We start from the raw sequence: 20563 nt of genomic DNA on the forward strand, positions 1-20563 counted from the left end.
TAATCAGACGCCGCCCGTTCAGTTCTCCAGCAAACCCTGAAACTCAGCTGCAACCCTGCACACTGCAGCAGGCTGCCGAAAAGCGACCGGTTTCCTCGAAACTGAGAGAGGCCATCAAGATTAGCTTTGCAGAAGGACTTCAGGTACACAAAGACAAACATTAACATATTTGTGAGCAGAGAAGGAAGCAGCCTCCTCCCCCGGCCCTGACCCTGCATGCCCACCAGTTTTTCAGGCAGCCAGTCACCCCCTGCACACACGCAGCTTACTCAGCCATAAAGACAATGCTGCCATAGCCTCATACCCCCCCTCACATAAGCCCACTCCTCTTCCAATAAAAACATCTCCATGGTAACGGGCCAAGCCTTTCTGACCCACATCCACGGTCCCTCACAACCTTGACTTGGTGGGTGGGGGTTGTATCATAGTGTAATTTCAGAGCTTAAATTGGACCCCCACCTGCCTGCTTCTATTAAGTTGTATATATACGCATGTGTAACTACAGAAGCCTACCTTTAATTAAAAACCCATCAACCTCAATATGGTATTCTTACATTACAGCTAGGCCATATTAAAGTGAAAACTTTGCAGAGAATTAAATTAACTTCTCTCAGACGCAGGATGGAAGGTGGAAGTAAGTGGCTGCTGTCGCAGCTTGACAGAAAGTGGGAAAAATGCAAAGCAGACGAGGGAAAAGTTGCAGCTTAAGTTGCATATCTTCACCATTACCCCAAAGGAGGTCAGAGGTTCACTCTAGGAAAAAAAAAAGACTTAAATGAAAGAAAACTAAAAGCAGTGTTTTCGCTTGTTCTGGTTTAGCCTCGCGTTTTTCCTCGCTCATAAATATGTAAAAGCTTTTGTTTTGTTTCCCCCCCCCCACTTTTCTCCCTCCCCTAAGAGCACTTCATGTTCGGTAAAATGAAATTGGACGAAAAAAGGTCCACTGCATGAATAAGTCAAAAGAGTGACTGTGCTTATGAGTCGTGATTATAACAACAAGCACTATCAACTACATTACTGTACAGTCACTCCTGAAAATGTATACTGTGGCTGTGCCAGAGCGTTAGATCTAGTCCTACATTCTTGCCCCAATTACTGCACAAAACAAATAGCCGGCCCAGCGAGGAAGCAGAGACAATGTTGAACTGGTTTCATACCACACGTATTCATATGTTAATGGGTTAACTGCATGCCAGGGATGTTTTCTCTGGGCCTACTCTCTGTGGCAGTGGTACCTGTAGGCCACACAGGATCAAGTGGACTGGAAAAGACCTGAATAATTCACCTGTTTAAACAGGTGACACAGGGGGTGGCCTGATAATTTGTTTATTTTTTTTTATTCTTTATTTTTATCCCTTTTTTCAACGCAGTTTTCATATATGCAATCCACTGTTTTTAATTACAACAGTCTATAAACCAACTTTTACATAGATGAGACAAACCCATCAAGTACACTATAAGAGAAAACAGCCTCAACATTCAAAACCAAAACAAAACCAAGAAAAGAAATAACAATAATAATGACAAAACAGAAAGAGTAGAGTTAAAAAAACAAAAAAGCAAACAAAAAAACACACATAACAAAAAAAACAAAATAACAAAGATACTTTGTTTAAAGTAATACTAATACAATAAAGGCCTACATTGGGGTTCACTGTATTTAAATTATGCAGAAGTTACAACTAAAAAAAAGGAAGCCAGAAAAGATAAGAGTTTAACATCAGAGTTTCTCTCTCTGTGTACATTAAAAGCTGTTTCAAGCTTCTTTTTTTCTCAACTGAAGTGTAACTAATAGAAGATGATGTGCAGACAGAAGGAAGAAAAGGAGCAGGGGGGATGAATGGTGGCTTTAGGGGAACAGTGACTCAGTTAAAAAAGAAGGAGAGAAGTCTACTATATAGAGGCCAGCAGTCACCTGGTGGGAAAAACACCTTGCTGCTCCACAGAGCCACACCTTAGAGGAAAACCAAACATGGCGTTGAGTCATCGACCGAAACTCGGGTCCAAAGAGCGAAACAGAGAGCTCATGACCAAAAGCAAATAAGCAAATAAGGAAAAAGAAAGAGGCAGAACTTTAAAAAAACATTAAGTCTGAACACATTTTAGTGGTTAAAGCTGAAAAACCTCGCACAGCACACACAGAGAGAGTGAGGAAATCACCTGCTGGATTTTCCCTGCTCCTGTCACCGCCCTGACAGGTGCTATATAGTCAGTCAGGTTTAAATGTATATCTCCTCTTATACATTATTAAAAAGCTCTGAGAAGAAGAAATGAAGGTGCAGCTGCTGCTCACAACCAGCTGGACACTTATTAAGTTTTTATAAGTGGTCGTTTTCTTACCGTGTGGAGTGAGCATGGAGGCAACCAGGCAGAGGAGTCCGAGCATTTTGGAGCAGTCGTGCCAATTTCGGTCGTCATGTCTCGCCATGGTTTTTGGTTTCCCTCTTCCTTCTCTTTATGAAAACAGGCGCGCAGTTAGTCTCTCCGGAATAAAACCTTCAAGCTTCCGTGTGCGTAAAAAGCTCACTGAGGCTAAATAAACTTGTTTGGCTTTCAGGACTAGACGTCCGACAGAGTCCTTCACTGCGCCTTTAAGACTGTAAGGAGTCTGCTGGAAATTAATGAAACAAATCCTTGTGAATGCGTCCTGGTGGCGCACAGGTGAATATTTCCTCCAGCTGGTGCTCTCTGGATGTAATGAAGTGCTGCTGCGCGCTCCTTCTCTCTCTCTCTCTCTCTCTCTCTCTCTCGCTCTCGCTCTTTCTCTCTCTCTCTCTCTCTCTCTACTCCAACAACTAGTTCCTCAGAGCGCTTGGCTGTCCGACTGACTGACTGGGTGATGTCATCAGGCTGAGAGGCGTCACAGCTCTCTGCTGCTGCTGCTGCTGCTGCTGCTCCAAAAAAACAATTAGGACCATGAGGAGGGGGGACTCTGGGAACAACTTGTTGAAAAACGCCAAAAGCATTTTTCCCCCTTGGAAAACACATCTAGACAGCATCTAAAGTGCGCAGCAGGTTTTACTTTGTTTTTGTTTTTTTTTATCATGAATGGAAATTATCCAAAAAGAGTCATATCCAGGAAATATCCCTATATGGCGATATTTTCCAAGAGCTCCATTTAGTCTCAATATTGCCACAAAGTAATCTTGCTATATATGCAAACACTTAAATAATCATTAATTAACCAAAAAGAGTAATATCCAGGAATATCCCCATATGGTGATATTTTTCCAAAAGAAGTATCAGCTCCATTTATTATTATATTTATTATTTTTCAATATTGCCTCAAAGTAATCTTAGCTTACTTATTATTATTTTTTTTGGTCCTTTCCCTTTTTTTATTCTTTTTTTTTTTGTTTGGTATATGTTTAATTTATGTTGCTATCGGATTTAATTCATTTATATGTATAATTGTATTTTTTTATGAAATTAACTCTGCTTATTTAATGGTGCAGTAATATTATTACAGGGATGTATAGAATACCAATAAAAAGACTTTGAGCAAAAAAGTAATCTTAGCTATAAATGCAAAACTTAAATAATCAGCAATTAAATATTATCAACAGAAAAGGGAAAAAAAAAGTAAAGTTACAACACAATCTGATGGTGAGGTTCGTGCAAACAGATGATTCGTGCGCCCTCTGCTGTTTATTCCCGCACACACAGTTGAGATTAGCTCATCCAAACTCCAGCACAGCAGATGCCAAAATCAATAAACATTCATTAATGAACGGCAAAAACACAAATCCAGTGGCAGTCAGCAGAATCAAATCAAGAGGAAACAGCTTCTCGTGTTTCTATTTGCAGACTCTCTTGTTGATGAGATTTTTTTTTTTTTTCCACAGAATAACTTCCAATTCATTTTTTGCCCTATTTTCCTCTGAGGCAGGGTGCATACTAGCATAGCGAAGGCATTATCTGGTTTAGGTCTAATCCCTATACCCAAGTGTTTTACAGCCAATGTAATTACATCTCCATAAGTCCCACAGTTTAAATCGTGATGCTCAGTTCCTTCTGTTCTCTTCCATTTCCCTCCAGTGACACCCTCTTATTTTCATTTTCTGAAGACGCCGATAATAATCAGAGGTCAAACAATGTTCTGCACACCAGAGGAAAAAAAACAAACAAATAAACACTTGAAATATGTTCCTCTTTTGGAGATTTATGCACAGACAGAAGGGGGGTTTCATCTTCTTTTCCACTCCTTGCCCACTGTAAATCCAGAGACTGTGAAAGCATCTGCCATGCAAAGAAAGCAGCTGTGTTTTTTTTTAAATGCCAACTCTACTTTGCATAGCCATATTTTAATTTGCAGGCCTTGTAGCTGAGTGTTTGAGCACAGTCAGAGAAAGAAAGTGTGCAGGGACCCCCCCTGTACGACTGCCACTAAATCGTATGCATTCATGGTAGAATAAGGAGCTTTAAAGAAAACGGCCACCAAATGGAGGATTTCATTCCTTTTCCATCCCCTGCTCATCCATTTTTCATACCCATACCAAATCGACCTTCACACCTTCCACTTCCCAGCTACCACCCACTTTACTTATACAGTGCATCGCCTCTTTTTTCACACCCTTTACACCTTTCCTTCGTTTACACTTCCCTCTCCTCTCCCTCCCTCTCGCCCTCTCCCCGTGTCATTCGATTCCCTTTGTCCACTCGTCCTTCACTCCTTGCTGCTATTCATCCTGTCCTCCCATCCTCGTGCTCTCTGGGGGTCTGTGGCAGTGATAATGAAGCGCATAGTTAACAGATATTAGCTCATTGGCAGTGGATTCATTAGACAGAGCCAAGGCTTATGGTGATTATTTACCCATAGAGGAGGGGCCGCAGGATCAGTGTGCTCTGTGTCAGCAGCCACAGGCTTCTTTGAAGTCACAGTCTCTGTTCCTTTGCAACACTCTCACACTTCTCTTCTCCCTGGGTTTCCTCATTCTGTCTTTGCACCTCTCCCTCCACATGTCTCCTTCCTTGCTGCATTTTTTTTTCCTCTTTCCCTGTCATTAGACACCCACAATACATATCTGCTCTCTCTCCCTTTCACTATCTCTCCTCACCGCCCCCATTCACCCAATGGTAATTATGGAAAAATCTGTAATAGTGCTCAGAGGAGCTGATAATACCTTTAGCTTAATTAAAGACATTTATGGGATGTAAAGACATGTAGCCTAGGGGTTGCTGTGCACCCACACTAACCCAAACTCTTTATTTCCTGCTTTTTCATCTCCCTCAATCCCTCGCTTTCTGCTATTCTTATCGTTTTCTCCGTTTCATACACACAGTGTGATACACACCAGTACATGCTCATTCCCTTTGTCAAACTGAATGTTAAGGTCAGAAGTTCTGTAACTAATTACCCAGAAGTTCAGCTTGGAAATGTTGTAAAAAAAATAAATAATGTAGGCCTGCATTATGATGTAAGGCTTGTGTGGGGTCATGTTTATACCAGTATATGTGGTTTTATCAGCCTCAAACACACAGACATGATGGCTATAATGACAGTGTTTTTCCTGTTGATTATCCCAGTGTTGGCCACATCCTGTTGGGCTGAAAGATGCGCAGCAAGCTTGTTAACATGTCAGTCAGGGACACCAGTAATATAGCAGGAAAGTGAACAATACTTGGTGTTCTGGAGCGTACTTAGAAAGGTCACAGTGTGGAGAGACAGCTGGTGCACTGAGAGTGGTTTTTATTTTTTTCTTATCTTTCAATGCGAGATGGAGTCTGGTTTTCTCACCATTATTCTTGTTTCTTCCCTTGCGGTATATTCCTCTCACTCTGGCATTACAGGTATGAAATACTTTTTAGAAATGTATTGCTAATCTTATCTTGCTGGGAAGGGAGTCTACATTTTCCAGCTAATGTTGCATTTAGAACCTGTTACCTCCATATGTATTGGCTTTTATCTGACCATCTTTAAAGAGTAGGTTCAAGTCTATGTCCTAAAATGACACTCACATGTCCATATATACATTGAAAGAGTTATCGGTTGTTGTAATTGTTCCTCCTTTCCATACTGGCTGCAAAGACTCCCCTTTCCTAAAGGGATTAAAGACAAAATCCACAGTACTTTTTCTGTGGGAAATGCATTTGAAGCTAAAGTATAATTAGTAGTCTGTGTTATATAAATCAAGTGGTAATCTTCCCAAGATAGTCTTTTTTTTTTATTCAAAGTTCTCTTTTTGTTAATATCCATCTGCAGCATCTCAGCAAAGAAATGCTGTCCAGGGACACAGAACGAGGGAATTTGGTATTAAGAAGACTATAACTTTAGAAGATACCCATTAGATTTGACTGACTGCTGAAGCCCCATATTAACTTCAGCAAAACTCCTGTTCCCCATCACTTATATTGAAATTGCTTTAAGAGGGGATCTCTTTTAGTCCAGTATGGACAGAAGAAACCATTACAAGGGCCAATAACTCTTTCAATGTAGCCTACATAGGAGCCTGTGAGTATTGTTTTTTGAAAACATGTGAACCTATACTTTTAGACAGGATACAAAACAGACATCAGCACTGTAGCAAAAGTAAGAATTTGAAGGCCTTCTGAAGGTTGTGTCTAGAAAGTAACCCACAAACTGTGAAGACTTGCAAAAACGTGTAAAAACTCTCAAGCGACTCGCTGCCAGACGACCTATCCTAACCTTAACTATTCAAGGTCAATTACTAACCTTAACTATTCAAGGTCAATGCCTAACCTTAAAGCAGCAGTAGGTAGAATTGGAGCAAATATGATTTAAAAAAGTTAAATTTATAAAAACATCTTGTAGTGTACTGTTTAGCTGTAAAATGAGAACGTTTGTGACACGGCAGCCATGTTGAGATCAGTGGAAAGGAGGCTGGGTCACGGGCGGACATGCGTCTTGGGGTATGGGGTATAACACATGCGCAGTGTAACTGAAGCTGCGGTCATGCGTTGCGATTGGCTCAATTATGGCGAGTGCAGGCCAGATTTTACTGCGCATGTGTAATACCCCTAAAGATATGACGCGTTGATGACGCGTGACCCAGCCTCCTTTCAATAGGCCTTGGATCAGTTGAGGAAAAACCAAGTACCGCCCACCAGAAGGAGCAAACTTCTCATTTTACAGCTAAACAGTACACTACAAGATGTTTCTGAACATATTTGAGGTGAGAAATAGGCATTACAGTAACAGAATATTGATTCGTATTTGATCAGCACCGCCTAGTTTGACTGTTTGATCGAAGTTCGCAAGTGATTGACAGCTGCTTCTGTTGAATGAACAGCCAATAGGAACGCTCTCTCTGTGAACTGACCTGTGATTGGCCAAAGTCTCTAAATTTCTAGATTTTTTAAAGCCTGAAAAATAGAGCCATGAGGAGTTTCAGAAGTCTAGTTATCTCTTAGAGCACTTGAATTACAATATGCTGAAAGGTTATTATGGAATTTCTGCCAAATGATGCAAAAAATATTCAGTCTACTGCAGTTTAACAATTCAAGGTCAATGCCTATAACCTTAAACATCTCATGAGAGTTTCCCAAATTATGGGTTACCTTCTCTACACAACCCTTTCTGAAAGACTCATCTGAATAATTCACCTGTTATAATTCTTAACTTTTCCTCCTCTCTCCCTTAGACTGGGAAGATGTTGTGGTGGCTAGAGAAGGCATGCCTACCACCTTGGTCTGCACTGATGCAACAGTGAGGGGGGCCGTGGCCATTAACTGGAAGGTGAAGTCACTCGGTGTGGATGAGTGGAAACTGGTTCTCTCAGCCAACGAAAGGAAAGAGTTCTCTGGTGGTGCCTCGAAGGCATCCATGCGATTGACTGACCCTAACTTTCAAGACACCGGGGTTTTCTCTCTGTACTTTCTTCCCGGAGTGGAGGACAACGGTCTCTACTCATGCTTTATAAAGCAACAAGAGAGGGAGCTGAAGGAGAAGATTATCCTCTTAGCCATCCTTACAGGTAGAAAAATCCACAGGTTGCATGAGATTTATACACCACCGTCTGTTTTTTAGTTTGTGTAGCACACATATAGTGTAGATCAATATCTTTCTATCATCAGTTTAAATATTTATACAGTTTGTTGTTGTTTTTGATTTGAGGTACGTGTATGTACTTGTTTCTACAATCTTTCAAATTTCTCTGAGGCCTTTTGATAGAAGCTTTTATGAAATGTTACATAACTAATCATTATTTGCTTGATTGCTGAATTAATGAGAACCTACAAGAAATTATTTTTGCCACACTTCATTTATTCTATTTCTATTTTATGCTACTTAATACTTCAACTCCACTACATTCCAGAGGGAAATATTGTCATCTGCAGTTACTAATTAGTCTGCTGATTAATATTTTACAACCAAATTTCATGACCATCTTATAAAAGATGTAACAGATGCAACAATAAAATGCTGTTTATTTCATTACTGATAAACATCCACTAATAAATATTTAAATATAACACTCTTGAAGGGGCTATTGTGCATAGTGAGTACTCTTTTGATACTTCTCTGCTTTTGCAAAAGTAAAAATGTAAACTTTGAAATTGTAATGGAATATATTAACAACCTTTACTACAAATCATTTTAATACCTCTCCCACCCCTGATTTCCTGTTTCCTCCCTCATCTCCAGTGACTGTGGTACCCGCTGCACCCATTCCTCAGTCGAGCACCCTGCGGCTGGTTGCCAGTGTTAAGCCTGACGATGTCGTCGCCAAGATCACCTGGGAAGCACCTGGCGGCATTTCCCTGAAGAGCGAGAGAATGCCAAACACAGGCACAGTGGCCAAACTGCCACAGGTCCGGTACAGTGACAACGGGACCTACGTCTGTATGGTTCGTCTGTGGGGAAACAGCAACAGCACTCTTTTCACCTTCGATGTGGATGTGACTGTTGATGGTGAGAGCGATTTGAGAGCGAGAAAAGCAAAAGCATTGAGGAATTGAATGCATTCATTGTAGCTTTTGTTGATGGAGTGAGTGGGCATCAGTGCTAGAAACTCCAGCAGCAGCATTATTTATTTAAGCATCCTGTAGCTACAGTTCTTCAAAGTATTTACTCTTATAGACCAGTTTCAAGATTCTCAAACGTCTACTGTAGATCTTCACTAAAATTCAGCCAGTCCTCATGTGAATATTATAGCTGCTACATTTATGTATTATTCATTATTTGCTTTTTGCCCCTTCCTTCTTGCTTCCCTTCTCTTCACAGCTGACAATGTGGCCCCAGTCGGCAGTATAACATATGGTGAGTGACTTTGTAACACAAGCAGTCTGAAAGTCCTGTGTCAGCAACTTGATAATCAGGCAGAGCAGAATGCAAGAAGTAACTCTCAGCATATAAGAACGTAATCCCTATTGTTGTAGGAATTTTCCCCTATCTCCATTTCCCTACTCTCTTACTATTCTGTTTACTCTCTCTGTCTTCATTCACCCTCATTTTAATTCAGAAGTCCCTGCCTGTATGTCTGCTTTCACTCTTATGTCTTCATACTACTCCATCTTTCTAATTGTCTCATCTATTTTATCATTCTGGTTTCTCTTTTCTTCCCTCCTTCCCTGCAGAGGAAGAGATCTCCACTGCCACTCAGGCTCAGACACCCTTCCCCCTGACCTGTTCTGTTGAGAAGGGGGACTACGTCTGTGTGTACTGGGTACCTCCAGACAGCAAGCACAGTAAAATAACGCAGGTGTACATGTACGACCGCTGGAGGGATTCCACCCTTTTGCCTGAGCGCAACAAGGCACTCACGCTCGCCGGGTCACCCTACAACGCAGAGGCTGGGAGCTTCTCCTTTCTGCTCACCCCCAAGTTGACAGATGGCGGCCTCTACGACTGTGTGGTGATCCTCAATGACAACGCCTTCACCCACAGGACCACGCTCAGCGTGCTGAAAGGTACAGATCAGTATCAAGAGGGGTAGGAAGACAAGGAGGTGGATTAGGAGAAATATAACAAGGGGCGGAGATGGATTTATGAGAAGAGTGGTGTCACTTTTATAATAACCTTGTGTATTTGTCTTGTGTAACCTGCCATTTTGTGAATGCTGCTATGCAAAGCAGCTGTAATGAAAGAGGTAAATAAACAGATGGATGACAAATTACCATCAGGGGCCCCCAGAGCAGCTTTTATGCTCCAAGTTTAGTAAACTCTGATGGGGGCATTGAACATCATTCTTCCAAAAGACCACTGGTTGACTCAGACTCAGGGGGGTTGGTGCCCCTATGTTCGAAAAAGTGCCCTCCAGGGTGCCCTTCCAGTAGAGAAAACGTGATGGAGTGCCCTCTATGGTGCCCTTCCAGTAAATAAAACGTGATAAAGTGCCCTCCAGGGTGCCCTTCTAGTAGATAAAACATTATAAAGTGCCCTCTATGGTGCCCTTCCAGAAGAGAAAACATGATATTGTTTTATCACTTTATGGTGCACTTCCAGCAGAGAAAATGTGATAAAGCACCCTTTAGGGTACCCTTCAGTGGAGAAAACGTGATGCAGTGCCGTATAGGCTGCCCTACATGCTAGAAAACTTTCTGTGCTCTGTTGCCCCACCACCACATGCAGCTGGTTTTTATTTGCCCCTCAGAAATATTCCCTCATTTGGTATTTGGATCATAAAATATTCCATAGGTGTTTAAGTGGGTTGAGATCTGGTGACTCAACAGCCATAACACATTACTCACAGCAATCATTCAGTGATAAATCTGTTATTTATATGTAGTTTATCTAAAGGAGTACTTTGACATTTAGGGGAATATGCTTATTTGCTTTCCTGCAGAGACTTAGATGAGCTGTCAAGCTTTGGAGAGCAGGCAGCAGGGGAAGGACCCAAACACAGACAAAAGCAGAATGACTGTTGCAGTTAAATGATTTATTAAACAAAAGGCTTACAAACTGAGAGTCCAAGATGCAGTCAGGCACACAGGTAACGGGAAAACAAAACTCCATGCAGCAACGACCAACCGAAAAGACAAACTGGCAACGAACAAAGGAGCTGGGCTGCTATAATTAGTGAGAGACTAATGGGGAAGTGGGAACAGGTGAGCAGGAGGTCAGGTGACTGCACGGCTAACGAGGGACAGGTGAAACTAATCAGGCCGGGGCAGACAATCAAAACTAGCGGGAAAACACTCAAAGGCAGGAAGTGAAGTAATCTGAAACGATAGGAGAGGTGAGTAACAAAATAAAACGGAAATTAAAAGAGTTTAAAGTTATTAAAAATGGCCACAGTGGAAGGTCTAGTGAAAAGCCGGTTGTCATAGAGAGGGGATGGTGCATATTTTCTGGCAGTCTCTTCTGGAAACAGTTGTGCCAAAACTTTAAAAAAGAAAGCTATAGAGAGAAGTTCAAGCCCTGGCTCCTGACTCACCTCCGCACAGCAGGCTAATCACAAAATTGTCGATTTCTGAAAGTTGCAGAAGTGGTGGGACTCTGCTTCTTTGCTGGTTGCCTGGCAACCTCACCGAGACCATAAGACTATGGGAAGTCGCCGTACCCTCCTGTAACTGCACATAGCTCCCCTTAAAACCACAACTTGTCGTTTTTGCATTTCTGGCGGACTCAGGTTGTTAGAGGGGCATGGGTGAAAAAAATAAGGGCAACAGTTTTATGCAGTGGGGCACCAGCTTGCAGAAAGTCATGCAGGGCAGCCTATATGACACTGCATCATGCTTTTTCCACTGGAAGGGCACCCCAGAAAGCACTTCAACCTGTTTTATCCACTGGAAGGGCACCCCAGAAAGCACTTCATCCTGTTTTATCCACTGGAAGGGCACCCCAGAAAGCACTTTATCTTGTTTTCTCCACTGGAAGGACACCCTAGTGGGCACTTCATAGGGACATCCAAGAGGGCACTTTTGCTGCGTTTCTTTCAAACATGGGGGCACCAAGGGTGGCGGCCCCTGAGTCCACCAGTGCATGTAGACATGAGATTTCATGTCAAATTACTCCTTTAATCTGAACATATTAAAAGACAGTGGCAAAATAAGTGTCAGAGGGTGACACAGTGAATGTAGAGATTCCCTGTATCCAAAGGACCCATGTTTCTAGAAGCATTTGCCCTCATGATGTATCCTTAAGCAAGATACTGAATTCTTACCAGCTGCCAGTGCATTGTTCTCACAGATCATACACTGTAGAATAAGACACAAAGAAAAACTCCCACAGCCACTGGTAAAATGTCCCATTATTAAATGAATACATTTACAATATTGCTCATGAAAAGGAACATTTGTTCGATTCATGAATTTAAAATTGAGCAGAACACCTGTTGCTTTTTACGAGAGAGCCTTGGGGAGGTTTCACCCTTTGCAGAAAAACGCAAAATACATTTGTACCCACACACGCAAAACCCAACACACACACATATACATACAATGCCCTGTCATGGCGGCCTTGGAAGACTTTACTAATCACAATCCCACTGGCATCCATCACAGCCGCCCAGACATGACCAGCCGATCCGTCACTGTCACTGTCACCCTGCTTCACACATCTGCATCCCTCATACACACACACACACACACATACACACACACACATCCGCCCACGCACCAATCATGTGACGCATATATTTTTACCCCACCTCATTATAAGTATCATTATGTATGATTATACCTGCGGCCCTCCCACCAAGGCTGCATGTGGCCCACACTGATCACACTAATCAAGGCTGAAATGTGCGTGTTTTTATGCGTGTGTGCGGGGGGGTCTGTGGAGCTTGATTACACCCAGATGGATCCTCATTTCAGTTTGATGAGACACTAAGCATCAGTCACAGTCAACCAATGCATTAGCAGCAAATCACTTTAATGAATATATATTATTTTGACCCCTCTCTGAATTGTTCTTTGTTTTTCATATCACTTTCCCTTTACCCCATTACTCTCTATCTGTCCTTGGCCTTTTCTATATTCACACACTACCCTTTAACTCACTTTCTCATCCTGCCTCGCTCCTCTCTCTTCCCTCCTGCCTGTCTTTTTCACTTACTCATCCTTCCTTCGATTTCTTTTCATTCCCTCTGTAAAATTTTCCCTCCCTTATCCTCCTACACTCCTCTCCCCTCCCCCTCGACGCTGTGCATCACAGCCACAGTTAAAACCAGACAGTCCTCCTCAAAGCTGGAATTGGGGTGCCTGTACTCGGAGAAGTCCCAGGTCAAAAGTGTCACTTGGAAACACCAGAACAAGAGTCGCCGGCTACGCTTGGAAAGCAACGGCCCTGGTAGCATCACCACCGTTCTGCCCTTACCCATCACCTCTGACACAGCCGGGAACTACACCTGCATCTTACAGCTGAAAAATGGGCAGACCGTCTGGGCAACGCAAGCTGTCGCACTGCCCCATGAAGGTGGCAGGAAAGGTATGGTATAACAATAACCAGTCTGTTTTCTGATTTTTTTATCAACACCATATTATTTTACCAGCACAGGAGTCCTGGCAGACTTCCTGTCAACTCAGTGGAGATAATGAACCGTGAATGTGGAAGATTCTCGGATATGTGCTCCGTGAAGCGTTGCACGGTGCATTCAAGCCAACCTCAGGTCAAATCATCTGCCAGAAAGCCCACGCTTAACAGACAAAAAAGCTCCTGACAGATACCACATGTTATGCTTCCTTGATGCGGTTAAAAAGGTCACGGGTCAAGACTTCTGTGAAGTTGTGATTTGCAGATAATATCCAGCGGAAATAACTTCAATTTACGTGCCCATTTTTCATAAAAATCCGCAACAGTTTTAATACTCTGCCCCGCCTCTATAAAATATAAAACTTAAAGGCTATCGTTTTTCTCATCACACTCACCCGGCTGATAAGCGAATATAAGAAGACAGGACCTTAGGACATCTCTCCCCACAAAAACTAAATTATTCAGGCTTATTGTATTGGTGGCTGTGGGGGAGCACAGGATGATGTGACAGTTGAATGGATCCCTCAGCAGAGATGAATTCACTTCCCGTACCCCAATACATCACTTGGGGTTGAGGAGCCCAGAGCTCATCATGATGCACGCTGATGGTACGGCTATAAGAGTGATGGAAATGGAGGCAAGAGAGAGAAGGTGATAAAGACAGGGAGAGCAAAAGAGGCAGCAAGATTTCACCTGATTGGAGAGGCTGGATCAGAAATATATATATATATAGTATATATACTAGGGCTGTCAAAGTTAACGCGATAACGCGTTAACGCAAATTTGTTTTAACGCCATTCATTTCTTTAACTGATTAACGCAACTTGCAATTTATATATTTACATATGAAACTAGAAAACCAAAGGAATCAAAACCATGTCATACTAGCTTGTCGGGAAGGAGGCTAAATATCGCTCTAAACTTGCGCTAAATTTTGGCGAGGAAAAACTGTCATGGCCTTTTTAAAAGGGGTCCCTTGACCTCTGACCTCAAAATATGTGAATGAAAATGGGTTCTATGGGTACCCACAAGTCTCCCCTTTACCATAGTCAAAGCTGTTGTTGCCTGTTGCGCTTCAGTTTGCCATGTTATGATTTGAGCATATTTCTTTATGCTAAATGCAGTACCTGTGAGGGTTTCTGGACAATATTTGTCATTGTTTTGTCTCGTCAATTAATTTCCAATAATAAATATATACATGTATTTGCATAAAGCAAGCATATTTGTCCACTCCCATGTTGATAAGAGTATTAAATACTTGGCAAATCTTCCTTTAAGGTACATTTTGAACAGATAAAAAATTTGCAATTAATTTGCTTTTAATCACGATTAACTATGCACAATCATGCAATTAATCGCGATAAAATATTTTAATCGATTGACAGCCCATTTGTCCAGTGTAACATCAGGAATTTAGACTGAGCTGCATGAAAAGTTCACACAATATGTGTAGGATGACCTACATTTACAGTTGAAAAGTGACAAGTTGCACAAACACTGCAATAGTGCAAGATAGCTCAAAAGTTCTTGGTTAATAATGAATAGTATGACAATAAGCAGTGACAGTTAAAGGTTTATAAATAGTTGTTCTGGGTAGCAAGACGACATCCAGAGATAGTGGGAATTTTACACAGAGTTGGCTCTAAGAACAAAATGAAACAACTTTTTAGTTCACTGGAAATAACCAAATACAGCAAATAATTTATATATATAATTTGGGGATATCTTGTGTGCTGTAAGACAAATCTAAAAGTATAGAAGAAAATACAAATTCTGCATAATAGAATTCCTTTCAGCGGTGGCACAGTTCAGAGAACGCTAAATTGAAGCAATCATTGTGCTCTGCAGCACATAAAATACTTCAAATGTCAGGGATGTTCTGCAATCATTTGCTATCCTGAGTTGGCCCATCATTTGCAAAGCGTTCAAGCAGTTCTTTGGTCTGCGTTCTATCAGCCACCCTCCTCTACAATCGCACTGATATAATTCACCCCCCCCACCCCATTTGAGATGAAATAGACGAGGTAGGGAGGAAGTGCCAATGGAGGAAAAGGTGTGATCGAGGAAGATGAGAGAAAGGTGGAGAGAGGGACAGAAAGACGAAGCATTAATGCCTCACTTCGCTGCACTCAATTACCATAATTCATGCGTTAAAGCTGGCATGGAGAACAGTGCAGGTCATCCTCGGGGTCAGCACTCACCACAGAATTCCATTAGCAACCTCTACACATACTCACCAATCAATTACACCTCACACAGCCCATAAGGATTGATCACGTTGAAGCCGGCTAAAAGCTGTGACACCAGGACTAAGGTGAAGCCCGCAGGCCAATCCTTTAACAAACAAAATTTGACGAGATGTCAGAGGGGACTTTACTTTTGCCAGGGTTCTGTCCGTCAGACAACCTCAAAAGCCACACAGAGACGCTGCATGAATTGTTTAGAAAAGACTGTTTTGGTGGTTCTGAGGTAACTGTCTGTTTATTAGGCTTCTCTTTTGTAATCCAAAGATGTCTGATCGCTTTGTGCTCAATGAACAGTGTGCATGCAGCGACGCAACACTTGTTCAGGTACACTAAATTACAGCAGTTTCTGTGGAAACGAGTACCTCCCTCCCGCTTTCCGTGTTGCCCCGTGGCTGTGTTTTGCAAGACTGATGTCATCCTCATTATGCAAACAAACCTGACAAGACTGATAGCATGCGTGAGCTCTTCCAACACAATTTGACTGGTAGTACAGTGAGCAAATGGTTTGCTTATGTAATATTTGTGATAATCAGGCCAGGCCTACGCTTTCTATCCACCTGTTTTACAGATGCTGCATTGACAGGGTTGAGCTGAAAGACTGCTATTTACATTGTTTGTCAGTTTGCCTGGAGGCAGTTTGTTGCTGGGGTCAGATGTCAAGAGAGCGTGTGTGGAAAAGCCTCTCCTGACTTCACCTACACTACATGCATAACTACATAAATTTAGATAATGAGATATGGAAAAAAAATAGGATTTGCAAATAGTCAAACTACTCTGCATGGAAGTGGCATTTGCTGAGGTTTTGTATAATGATCCGACAGCATCTGGTCTCTTTGATTCTGTTGCTTTTCTTCTCCTCAAATTGACAGCGTTTACTGTCCAGACTGAGGGTCTGTCAGATCGATGCCCACTCAGCTGTCGTGCAGACTATTCTGTCTGACAGAGCCTGGATTTCTTCGCCTTCTTCTTCCACTGCAACAATTGTCTGTGACTGACAGCAGTATGATGCAAATACATGTAACATGTTTGAGGAATCTCAAGAGCAACATGTCTTTAAATCCATAGCTTGAAGTGTTCACGTAAAAAGGAAAAAGGAAAAAGGTTGCCACCTCTTGACTTGAACAAACAGCAATAACTTCTCTTCATGTCATTCAACCGCACGTGCTCAACAGCTCTACAAGTTTTATATTAGCACTGTTCTTGGAAACATTTCATGGCTTTTTTTTTCTCTCTCTCTCTCACTTTTCTTTCTCTCCTTTAGTCAGTGTGACCACCCCCTCCCTGCTCCCTTCTCTCTCTGCTTTATTACTCCTGGTGCCCCTGGTTGCTGCGGCTGTCGGTGTGTTGCTATGGAGACAGAAACACATTTCTGATCGCGGTGAGTCTTCCGGCGTTTTCTTTTTTTTTCTTTTGACAGCTTTCCGTGTTCCGTCCATCTTTGGCCCCTGTCGGCTGCCACTGAGTGATGTGGGCCGTGACATCCTCTGGGGTTGTTGTAATGAATCTGTCCCCCACACCCCCCACCCTCCATGTGCATTTGACTGTGAATGTGTGTGTATTGGTCACTATCTCTCTCAGGTATTGAGCAGTCTCTGTCTGTCCACTCGGGTGAAGCAGAGAACATCTATGAGAATCCTGAGGATATCAGACAGGTGATGAATTCAGACATTTTCAATAACTAAATGATGAATTTCCCTCCTCACTTTGCCCTCTTCTCCCCTCTCCCACTCCTCCCCTTTGGCATTTAACACCCTCTCTCTTCTCCTTTTGTTTCTCTCACCCTCCCCTTTCCTGTCTTCTCTCTATTCTACACTTTTTTTATTTTCTGCTTTCCTCCTCTATTTCTGTTTTTCCTCTGATTTTCATTATCCCTCCCTCTCTGTCACTTGTTGTTCATTAAACCTGTTTTCTCCACTCTCCTCCCTTCCCAGCAGGCTCCTCCCCAGGGCTCAGTCTACATGGTGAGTTATTGTGTCGTCCCCTGCGAACACACACACAAAGGCGTGGTGCATATGTGTGTGTTTGTGAGGAGCTGTGACACACACACACACACATCCACCAATGCATGCAGACTCTCACTCTCTCTATTGCTTCCTCCGTAAGCTGTCAGCAGATACGTATGTCTTCCCTCACACTTGCAGTCCTCTCCTCCAATCTGTCAGCCCTCTCAGATAAACCCATTGCCTATCAACTGTCACCCTTACATTAGTGGTATTAACAAATCAATCTCATTAGGGTACAGAGGGACATAAATCTGGCCTCAGTATCATGAGTCTCTCTCTTTATCATCCTCTTCCCCTTCCCCCTTTTCTTCTTTATGCCAGGATTTGAAGCCAAGAGGAGAGGATGATGTCTATAAGGAACTGGAGCGGTAAGCAAAAAGCCTTGCATCACCTGTGTGTGCTTTTGTATGTTGAACTGTGTGTGTGTGTGTGTGTTCACGTGTGTGTGTGTTTGCACTGTCACTCATCTGCCCCTCACATTCCTCTCACACTCACCAATCACGCCGGCCTGAACATTACTCTGACACCGTGGCATAATATCACGCCATGCCGTTGACAGGCAGCGCTCCTTCGCCCGTGTGTTGTTGTTGCGTGGGCTGTCTGTGTGTTTGTGTTTAAGGAAGAATAAAAGAGACTGGGGGACGAGAGATTTTTTTTGTGCGAATTTGTCTTTGTGCTCTGTTTTCAGATACTAACAGTGTCAGAGCTGATCACCTACCCACATCTCATCCTCATCCAGCTGTCACATCCGCTCAGTTCCCAGCTGCAGCAGAAGGCCTTTATAAACAAAAGTAACAACTGAGTGTCAAGAGTTGGGATTTGAAGAAAAACTTCAAGGCTTCAGGGAAATGAAACTCAATTGTTTGAATGATTTTGTTGTATTCTATTTCTCTTTATAAGTACTTTTATTGCTGATTTGCTTTGATGGCTGGCTGCACATAGAGGAAAATATTTTCACGTAAGGTTCTAAAATTTGTCCCAAATGTATGGAAGTTAAAGGGACTGTTTGTAAGAATCAGAAATGCTTGTTAACAGCGTCACCTGTGGCCGTTAAGTCAACGAAAGTCAGCGTCGGGCTCGCACTTGTGCTCGCTCTACAAACAAAACAGTGAGGCGACACACGTCAGCTAAAAACAAAATATCACTCTATATTTCACCTGCTTGGCAGTAATGTTAGCTGACCAGACGGAGGTCTCTCCATGAATCACTGCTGATCCTAGTGTTGGCTTTTCCTGCTTCAGCCTCCCGACCGCGCCCGGAGGGAGACACCGGCACCCGTTCGGAGACAATAACGTTTCTCGCTGCGGAGCTCCGTCACTTCACAAGACACGGGAAACCTCTGTTGGTCTGGAGGAGCTGCAGCATTTATTTCTGCACAAATGTCCACTGTACATTCACTAGATATTCTCAGAGTTACGAAGTCTTCTGCAGTGTGTAGTGTGCGCGCATGCACGTGAGGTGGAGCGAGCTGAGTGAAGGCAAGCAGGCAGAGGAGCAGAGTACAACAGAGACTCCGGGCCTGGAGACCAAAGCTATGGTCAGCGGCCAACACTGTTTTGCAAGACGGGCTTCACTAGATATAACTTTGCGGTTTCCGTGCTTCCAAGTAGTTTGTGTTGGAGTCTGATGGTACGTGTCCACAGGGGCGTTTTCCATTCCCGCTTCCCCTCATTGGACGCTTGGTGGGCTGTCGCTAGACACAGGCTCTCCCCACCTGATTGGACGAACGCTTTCCCGCCGTAGGAAAAAAAGCTGCTCCCAGCTTTCAAATCGGAACCAGTATGGAGGCTCGTTTGGAAAACTTTCTTCTTTTATTTCACGAAAATAGTTCAACGAAATGTGTTTCTGAAATCATTTGAGGCGAGAAATAAGCCACGCAGTTGCTAAATCTGTCATTATTTTGGATCGACAACGTTTATTTTAAAAGATTCTCGGGAGTTTCGAGATGCGGCGAGTCGCGTCGGACGCCCTTGATCTGCATAAAGTAGACTAGACCTCAACTTTATGCAAATGAGGAGCGGGCGTCGTGACGCTCCGTTTCTCAAAATGCAACGCCACGCTACCAGAATGCATTGCGCGGCTGCTTACATAGACAAAAAATGGGGAGCGTGGAAAGCACGGAGGCTGTAGACACATTCCATAAGTCTGAACAGCGTAGCCACATGCAAGCACGCATGGGACACCAACCCGGATTGATTTATACGTGTAAAAACTTTCAGAAATGCTTCTTAACAGCGACACCTGTGGCCATGAAATCAATGAAAGTCAGCGTCGGGCTCGCGCTTGCTCGTTCTCAATATACCTGAACGAGCATCACTCAAAACAGTGAGGCGACACAAGTCAGCTAAAACCACAATATCACTCTATATTTCAGCTGCTTGGCAGTAATGTTAGCTGACCAGATGAAGGTCTCTCCATGAACATGATTTAGATCTGATCCTAGTGTTGGCTTTTCCTGCCTAAGTGCAGGCTGAGGCAGCGGGGCTCTGCAGCGTGTCTCCTCTGCTCTCTCCTCCCGCAGCCGGAGAGAGCAGAGGAGACATCGGCACCCGGTCGGTAACGAGAAGACAACGTAACTCTCTGAAGAGCTCCGTCACTTCACAAGACACGGAAAAGCTCTGTTGGTCTGGAGGAGCTGCAGCAGTTATTTCTGCACAAACATCCCCTGTGCATTCACTAGATATTCTCAGAGCTAAACTAACTCTTCTGCAGTGTGTAGTGAGCGCGCGTTCATGTCAAGAGGTGGAGCGAGACAGCGAGGACGTGCGCGCTGTGAGTGAAGGAGAGCAAGCAGCGGAGACGAGGCTCCGGCCACACGCGAGCGCGCATATGCGAACGCGCATGTGTGCCGACCTGCTACATTTATACTCCTAAAAAGTTACAAACAGTCCCTCTAATGTTATATTGTCTCTTATTTTACTCAACCATTTTGTAGCAGT

At 43.1% G+C, this 20563-nt stretch overlaps 1 protein-coding gene across 3 annotated transcripts in view; it reads right to left on the reverse strand.

Annotated features, from left to right (window-relative positions):
- Positions 1 to 10930, reverse strand: part of LOC119496653 (nectin-2-like) — a 90607-nt gene extending 79677 nt beyond the window's left edge. For 2 of the 3 annotated variants that reach the window (XM_037784125.1, XM_037784123.1), the window contains exons 1-2: positions 10859 to 10930; positions 9779 to 9863 (exon numbers count right to left, since the gene is read on the reverse strand). In XM_037784125.1, the coding sequence (XP_037640053.1) occupies positions 9779 to 9863; positions 10859 to 10915 (142 nt within the window). In that variant the 5' untranslated portion in view covers positions 10916 to 10930. Of the gene's footprint in view, positions 1 to 2340; positions 2787 to 9778; positions 9864 to 10858 lie in introns of those variants that run through there. The other variant, XM_037784124.1, reaches the window with a different exon arrangement.
- Between the last annotated feature and the right edge of the window lie 9633 nt (positions 10931 to 20563).

The sequence above is a fragment of the Sebastes umbrosus genome, chromosome 11 (assembly GCF_015220745.1).
Source record: "Sebastes umbrosus isolate fSebUmb1 chromosome 11, fSebUmb1.pri, whole genome shotgun sequence".
NCBI lineage: Eukaryota > Metazoa > Chordata > Actinopteri > Perciformes > Sebastidae > Sebastes > Sebastes umbrosus.